The following is an 8,459-nucleotide window of genomic DNA, read 5'->3' as shown; positions in this document are numbered from 1 at the left end:
AACAGAATATGGCAGAAGTGATGGTCTAGGACTGCGGAGGCTAGGTCAAAAGAACTTTTGTGGAGTCTGACAGGTCACCAGAGCCGGAATCACTGTGTAATAAGGCCAGAAACCACATGGAGAGAGGAGACGGGGGCTGGGACCAGCTAAGCCCAGCCTTCTAGTCAACCCCAAGGGCATGTGGTCTGTACCCTCTAGTCCAGCTGTCACCTGAATATCCCCAAGCAGCTCTGGCGGTGCGGGATGGGGGAGAAAAATCACCCAGCCAAGTTCTGCCTGAATTCCTAATACGGAATTGTGAGATATAATAAAACAGTGATGGATTTAAGTCACTAGGTTTTGGGACAGTTATGCAGATAGTTGAAATAAACACTCGGTTTAACTTTTTTCCCCCCAAGTTTGATGCAAACAAACTTAGAAACACAATGCGGGGTGTGGGATTTTACTGCCCTGACAGTTGTCAAAGTATGCCAGCCTAAAAAAGAAATACAATAATCCAGAAAATAACTTAAAGTTTATTTTTCTCTAGTTGACTTCTCAAAAATGGTGGCATACTCAAGAGCTCTCGTCGGAGTGGCTTTTTTACGTTATCCTCCTTTCTGGACTTTTCCATGGGGATGGTCACTTCGATGAGTGCTTCCTGGTAAGGCTAGGCAATCGGGTAGGCTGTGATCCGTTTGAATTCTTTCTCTTCCTCCTGGTGTGTTGCAGGCCTGTGGAGAGGAGTGGGGGCAGAGATCTTCCAAGCACGCAGTCTCTCATTTCTCTGCTCCGTGAGCTCTCTCCCCCGAATCATTCGATCCTGATGCCCCTTGATCTGTTCCTTTGCCCAGGCCGCCCTGTGCTTTTTGGTCTTAGTTTTGTGGGTTTTCTGGATAGTTTCAGTCTTTTCCTCCTTCCCTAGGGTTAATATGTTGGGGAAGACTGTTTCGCTTGGAATCTTCTGAGGGAGGAGCCGATACTTGGGGTCTCTGAGGCCTCTGGCTCGTTCCGCTCGGTATATGTGCTTCTCTATGTGGCCCAGCTCCCTCTCAGGCACTAAATAGTCCCATCTTTCAGCGTCTCCTGTTTTTTCACGTCGGGGTCTCTCTCTCTCTCTTTTAATTTCCCGCCTTGGAACCATCAGGGATCTCCACGCGTCCCCCAGCATCATCTGTTGATGCTGCCGACAGTAGTACGCCTCTGCTTCGGCAAACCGGAAGTCAAAAGACACGGCTTGGAGCTGGTGAAGTGTTTCATTCTCCTGCTGAGACTTCTGGAGCAAGAATTTCCTCACTTTTGAAGAATGGACACCACCTAAACTCTTGTCAGAGGGAAGTGTTAAAAGGTTTTTAAGTTGGCTGTCCTTTTGTTGCAGGCCATGATACAGATCACAAGTGGCTGGTAGCTCTTCCTGGCACTCTGACACCATGTCCCTGGTGGGGGGATCTCTTAGCCGTGTTCCCTGGCTTTCTCTTCAAACCTCCCACACGCCCCTCCCCCAGGGTCCCCCTCCGGTTGAAGAGTTCGCCTTAGACTTCCTTGAGAAAACAAGCACTCAGTCAGGAACGCCCTCCTCTTCCCATTGCCAGAACCACCGCCATGCATGGATCCTGGGCCCTGCCCTTAGAATGGAAACATTGCCCCTTTGTCTATCAAAAGCCAGTTCTCCCATCTGTCCTTGTGAAGCTTCAGGAACTTAATTTGCAAATTTTTACCAAGTTCTCTTTCCTGCTTCATCAAAATTTCCCCTGTACCGGATCACTCCCGTCAGCATAAAAATATGTTCCAGTATATATATCATCTTTAAGCAGAAAAGGAAAACGTTTCCTTTGCCGCACATCCCATCTTGGCTCCCTTTCACCGTGTGCCATGAAGCAGACACCTAGAACCCCTCTCCACTTCCCCACTGCCCAGTTTCCCCTCGGTCCTCCTCAGGTGGGTTTCCAGGCCCTCACTGCCCCCAGACTGCTCTCGTCTAGGTCGTGAAGGATCTCCACAGCAACAAATTCAGTGGTCCTGTCTCTGTCCCTGTCATACTTGACCTCAGCAGCATTTTACAGAGTTGAGTACTTTACTTTCCTCTGGCTTCCAGGCTGTGGCCAAGGGCATGTGACCAAGGCGATCCTGGCCGCACCCCCCCCCCCCCAGACTGTTCCAGCCGTTAGCCAAATATCCCCAGGTGACTGATTAGCCCTTCATTCTCTTCCTACCTTATGGCCACACCCTTCCACCTACTTTGCTGGTTCTGTCTTTTAAATGTAATGCAAGAAAATACAACAGAAATTGTCACTTAAGATGAGCATATTCTCATCTCAGAGCATAGACTCTCTTGGGCATGGACACTCTCAGTCACTCAACAAGGTGACCTACCATGTGTCTCAGACTGCTCGAGAGCGGGCAGTAAGGGATGAGCAAGACCATCGACGCACACGAGACTGACCTGTACTCACTTCTCAACTTCACCCCTAGATATGATCTACTTAACATCTCCACTTGGCTCTTCTTCCAACGTGCTTCCTTCTCTTTCCCCCTTCTCAGGCTGTCCCTACTAACTTCAAATGCCCCCTAGGGTAGCAGCCTCACTAGCTTCCCTGAATCTGTGCTTCTCTCTGCCCCCAGCCCCACCAGACCGCGCACACAGCAACCAGGGGGGATGTCTGTATCACACAAATCTGAGCATGTCCCTTCCCTGCACTGAAACCTAGGAGAGTGTCCTGTTGCTTTGAGGAGAAAATCCCAAATCCCAGTTATGGCTTTCATAATTTGGCTCCTGACTGCCTCTCAGCTCACCTGCTTGTCCACTCTGCTGCAGCCACACTGACTTTTCTGTTCCTCAAAAACCATATTCTTTGCCATCTGAGTATTTTCACATGTTCCTCCTTCACAGACTCCCAAACACACAATACAGCAACTCTGACTACAGTATTATGTACGTAATCTTTAGGTTTTAGCTTAAATGTTACTTCCTCAGACCTTCCACGTATTTGTTCAAATAAAATCCCATCTTTCATGACCCTTATCACAATTTGTAGTAACTGTTCAGTGTCCACGTCCCTCACTTGCCCTGGCCCTGTGGGGGCATAAGCGATGTTTGCTTTGTTCAGTGCTGTCTAGCCGGAACCAAGCCCAACAGACGAAGCACTTTGGCTTGACACACTCAGGCCCTTTCTACCTTGGGGAGAAACTTTTTATGATGGTATTACTGACTCCAGAGTTCATGGCAAACATATTTCCTCACCTTAATCTTCTTTTCTATTGGGGACTGGGAACCCACTGCAATCCGAGGGTCCTGAGTGTTTCTGGCCCAGGCCAATCTGGAAGATTAAAAAGAGAAATCGCACTAGGATTTGGAGAAAGGTTTCAGGAAACCTGGCCCTGGTGTGAATTGAGGTAGGGTGTTGATTTGGGACTTGCTTTTCACATGTTTGTCACACACTTTTCGATAGCAAGAGGCATTTCTCTGTGCCAATAGGCGGGACTTTTGCTAACTTGTAGCTTTCCTTGAAGCAAGGAAGGAATGCTCTCTGATAAAAATATGAATAAAGAGCCATATTGAGTTTGAGGTTGCGGCTAACAGAAATACCTTTATTTTAACACTGGAGAGGGGAGGCTGAGTTGCCATTTCAAATTCCACAAACCGTGGTTTGTATAATTGTTCGTAGAACAAAGAACCTTGCCTTGGATGAGAAAATAAGTTCTCAAAGCTAGTCAGTCCCTTTTAAGTTCAGTTATGCATAAAATTATAAATAGTATAATTTATAAGCTATCATTAATTTCCAACAACAGCTAACTGTAACGTTTCATGATTCTTGTCAAATGTTTATATTTTAGATAGCCAATAAAACAATTTGATGGCAAGAAAATTTGTTTTGTTTTGTTTTTTAATTTAATGCAGGAAAATACAGCCGAGAAATTTGCAGTCACATTTAGGTATCCTGGAGAACTCTTATTTCTTAACCTGCTTAGTTAGCAAATAGATTCTGTTTAGCAACCTGGGTTGTAAATATTGTTTCTCTGACTTCTCTCTTTTTCATTAAGATTTTATTTATTTGAGAGTGAGAGAGAGCACGAGAGCAGGGTGAGGGGCAGAGGGAGAAGCAGACTCCCTGCTGAGCAAGGAGCCCGACGCGCGGCTCGATCCCAGGCCCCTGAGATCATGACCTGAGCCCAAGGCAGATGCTTTACCGACTGAACCACCCAGGCTCCCCTCTCTGACTTCTCTTTGCAGCAAAAGAGGATTTAATAATATAGACAGATAAAAAAACAAAACTATAGTTACCGTGTAAGTAAAGCTAATTTCTTAAACAGACTCCTGCTTCCGCTTTCATGTTTTTTTCCTTGAGGTTCTTATATTATCTCCATAACAGCATTTACTGAGCTTACTATACACTGGGTGATGTGCGGGGGCCTTAGTGGGTCCTTTTACTTCGTCTCCCACACAGTCCGCGAGGGAGGCACTCATCAGGCCTCACTGCAAAGACACTTGAGGCCAGAGAGGTTCCGTGACCCCTGTTTCAGAGGCAGGATGTGCGCCTGCGCGACTCAGAGCACATTTTCGTTCCTGTGCTACACTCGTTCCCAGATAATCGAACATTCTCCTGCCTTTAACTCAAAATGGAAGGAAATAATACCTACTGTTCTTCCGCACTCAGATCCAACCATTCTGAGTCTGTCACCGGGGGACGGCGTGAGGGTGGGGTCCGCGCTGCCATTCGGTCCTTCCCTGGGCTCCCCTCGCACCCTCCCCGCCCGGCGCCAGGGGCCACCCCGCGAGTAGCCTTGTGCTGCGCATCTTCCGTGCGGTTTTTTTCTGCCAGTGTCCTATCCATTGCCAGCTTTGCGAACAACATGCTTGCTTCTTCGCCCTCTTCCTCACAGCGTCTGCTTTCCCAGGGCTGGGCTCCAGTCCCTCATTCTCTGTTCTGCAAGGTCCTGTTCAGCCAGCACCTTCCCGGCCCTCTCAGGCTTCCCGCTCTCCACTGTTGATCCTTCAGGATGCCTTGGGTTGATTTCTAGGGCAACCAGAGGCAGTCACAAGCTTTTGTATGTGTCATCACCATCCTAGATTGAGACTACTGTGAGGTGGTAGGTGAAGACATCGTCTGTCTGGCAGGGAATGCATCCAGTGTGAGCTGGGCTGATTGACCGCGGACAGAAAGTGCAAGGGGCTGTGTTTCACAGATAGGACAGCTCTTCTCGGTGTAGCTGGAGAAAGCATCTTCCAAGGTAATGGGAGCATCTTTGTCATTTTTGTTTGGTTGGGCTTTTTGGGGGGTGGGGATATATATTATGTATCTTCCATAGAAATGTAACCTATGGAGAGCTGGCGGGGGGGGGGGGGTGGGGGGGGGGGGGGGGAAGGGATCCTGCATGCACAGTCCCAGTAGCTGGCAGAGGGCAGACAGGTGTGTGGGTGGCCTGGTCACGTGGTCTCACCATCCCTCAGCTGGTGTGTCACTCAGCTAAATGTTGCTGCTGCTACGGAGCTTTTGAGCTCTACTTCTCTTTAATCTACTTTTAGCCACATATTTAATTATGTTCGTACCTGGTCATTACTTAGGGACAAGCAGACAATACACCAATGTCAAAATACAAATTAATGAAATGATTCTGCATATTCAAGACACTTGTCACCATATAGTTAAGCTGCAAATGTCCAAATAAAGTCCTCATTGTTTCTCCTTGAAATGTCTCTACTTCTTAAAATGTGAAAGGAGAAAATATAGTGATTGATTACAACCTGGCTTCTTACTTATTAAGAATAAAATCTATCCCTCCCCAAATATGCTGTATGCAGAGATGTGCTTGGCACCACAGCCCTGAACTCATTCAGAAAAGAAATGAAACAGTTATGAAAGTAAATATGGGTATTTTATCAAAAATCAAAGAATTTCAAACAGCAAGTCATGACAGTGATTTCTGTTGATTTTCGTACCAAAACCTTGAATTACATTACAACCTACGTTTTAATATTCACAAGATACCATTTTAACACTGATAAAATGTCATGTCACTCAGATATCAAACTCACGTGCTGTTCAGCCAAAATTTGTATATGCCTGTGATGCGACAGTATCATACTACCCCAAGTTCCTAGTATTCATTGACTCTGAGCCAGGCACTGTGTAAAGTGCTAAAAGGAAGGGGCGCCTGGGTGGCTCAGTTGGTTAAGTGTCTGCCTTCAGCTCAGGTCATGATCCTGGGGTCCTGTGATCAAGCCCTGCACTGGGCTCCCTGCTCAGTGTGAAGCCTGCTTCTCCCTCTCCTTCTGCTGTCCCCCCTGCTTGTGCTCTGTCTCTCTCAAACAAATAAATAAAATCTTAAAAAAAAATAAAGTGTTAAAAGGTAATATCTTATTTACCCTCCTGAAAACTGAATATAGTTTTTTTTTTTTTAGAGAGAGACAGAGTGAGCATGAGTGGTGGGGGGTGGGGGTGCAGAGGGAGAGGGAGAGAGAGAAACTTAAGCAGGCTGTCTACACCCAGCATGGAGCCCAGTACAGGGCTCAATCTCAGGACCCTGAGATCATGACCTGAGTCAAAATCAAGAGTCAGGCAGATGCTTAACCAGCTGAGCCACCCAGGCACACCTAGCCTCCTTTTTGATAAAGAAAAATATGCAATTACTAATAAGAGCCTCTTTTTACATAAGAAATCAGCTTAATTAAAATAAAACAAAAAAGACAATCACGTGGACCTAAAAGTACTTTTTATTTAAGTATTATGCTTTGAATTGTTTCTTTTTCCTGATAAGAGAAACAAGGGATGAAGACTATAAGCCAGGGAGATAAATGTTTTTAACAGCAAATCAGGTTGAAGCACCTATCAGCAAGACTAGACTTCGCCCTAACATAAACAAAAGGTGGCCTGAGCTGTGTCTTTCTATGAGAAACATAAAAAGAGCTCTTTGCTAACAAGTATTTTATCATATACCTAAATTTTAATCTTTTGTCAAAAGTCATGAAATGTGTTTGAGTAGTTATGAGAAATCCTCCCTGGCGAAGGAGAGGTTAGTGGTTCCTGGGCTGAAATTATCGTTAACCACTTCTCATGACATGGAACTTGAAACAAACCAGAGTGTCATCACAGACTAACTGTTGGCACTGGAAACTGCATGCTGCCCGCTGACCCCATTTTGCCGGAGTTTGAAAACAGACTTAAATAAAAAATAGAAGTTCCTCTGATAGTATCTAAACATAAAACACTGACACTCCAACTACCCTATTCGGTAATGTTATTATTCTTCTGCTGATTTTCCAATTAGGAGGAAACGTGGCTGAGAGAGTTATGTGATGTGTTCAAGGCCACACAGTTGCCCAGGGGGAGACTGAAATTGAACATGGATGTCTAAAAGCCAAGCTTGTAATCTTCCACATGCTATCCACCTGACCTTGGAAAATGGGAGGGGTGGAAACAGCCCTCACCTTTGTGGCACTCACAACCCAATGGGGGAGGCAAGAAATAGACACAAGTGCATGTGTGTGATGTAGCCATACAAAAGGGACACGTAAGTATGGGCCGAAAACAAAGGGCAGGAGTCATCAGTATGAGGTGGGACTGAACATGGAGGACCTGCTGGGGAGCACATTCTGAGTAGAGTGGCAGAAATGTGGGAGACACTCCTGAGACCAAAGAAGCAAGAGGTGACTTGTCAGTGGTTGCTAGAGGAAGTTGAACAGGCAGGGTACCACATGTGGGGAGCAACACCAGAACCAGAATATGATGTAGAGGAATTATGGTGACTTCCCCAAACAAACGGAGAACTTTGTTAATAGGAAAATTATTAAGGGGAAATCGGAGGGGGAGACGAACCATGAGAGACTATGGACTCTGAGAAACAAACTGAGGGTTCTAGAGGAGAGGGGGGTGGGGGGATGGGTTTAGCCCGGGCATGGGTATTAAGGAGGGCACGTACTGCATGGAGCACTGGGTGTTATGCACAAACAATAAATCATGGAACACTTCATCTAAAACTAATGATGTAATGTATGGGGATTAACATAAGAATAAAAAAAAATAAAAAAAAAAAACCTAATGATGTAATGTCTGGTGACTAACATAACATTATAAAATAAAATTAATTAAAAAAATAGGAAAATTATTAAAAAGAAGTGGCAGGAGAGAAAAGATCCTGAAACCATAAGGCCTGGAAGCAGAGGCCGGTAGAGAATTGGGTTCGTCCACTGGCGCTGTGAGAACCTGATTCTAGACCAGCATTGTTCAATGAAAACAGAATGTAAATCACAGATGTAATTTAACGTTTTCTAGGAGCTACATTAAAAAAAGTAAACAGAAACAGGTGAGATTAATTTTAGTGATGTATTTTAACCCATGATATCCAAAATATCATCTCAACCTGCAATCAACTTAAAATTTTTTATACTGCTGTTCTGTTTTCATTAATAAATTTAATTTTTAAAGAGCGCCTATAGTTTACAGAAATATTGATTAAAAAGTACTCTCACCCTCCAAGTTCCC

At 45.3% G+C, this 8,459-nt stretch overlaps 1 protein-coding gene across 1 annotated transcript; it reads right to left on the bottom strand.

Annotated features, from left to right (window-relative positions):
- Positions 1 to 426: 426 nt before the first annotated feature.
- On the bottom strand, positions 427 to 4,857 carry LOC118027259. Its single transcript, XM_035030476.1, has 3 exons — positions 4,618 to 4,857; positions 3,221 to 3,296; positions 427 to 1,303 (listed from the first exon to the last, which is right to left on the bottom strand). Exons 1-3 carry the CDS (start codon positions 4,830 to 4,832, stop codon positions 650 to 652), a joined length of 945 nt encoding a protein of 314 aa, XP_034886367.1. The 5' UTR covers positions 4,833 to 4,857; the 3' UTR covers positions 427 to 649.
- Between the last annotated feature and the right edge of the window lie 3,602 nt (positions 4,858 to 8,459).

Source organism: Mirounga leonina, unplaced genomic scaffold (genome assembly GCF_011800145.1).
Source record: "Mirounga leonina isolate KUSES-001 unplaced genomic scaffold, KU_Mleo_1.0 Mir_114, whole genome shotgun sequence".
Lineage (NCBI taxonomy): Eukaryota > Metazoa > Chordata > Mammalia > Carnivora > Phocidae > Mirounga > Mirounga leonina.
The sequence above is the reverse complement of the archived record's forward strand: the minus strand, read 5'-3'. Positions and strand labels throughout refer to the sequence as shown.

Excerpts from the sequence above, each read along its gene's own strand:
- LOC118027259 (XM_035030476.1), bottom strand. The coding sequence starts at position 4,832 with ATGTTGTTCGCAAAGCTGGCAATGGATAGGACACTGGCAGAAAAAAAC. Across the intron at positions 3,297-4,617 it reads GATCTGAGTGCGGAAGAACA|ATTGGCCTGGGCCAGAAACA; the intron begins GTAGGTATTATT and ends TTAATCTTCCAG. Across the intron at positions 1,304-3,220 it reads CAATAGAAAAGAAGATTAAG|AGTTTAGGTGGTGTCCATTC; the intron begins GTGAGGAAATAT and ends CCCTCTGACAAG.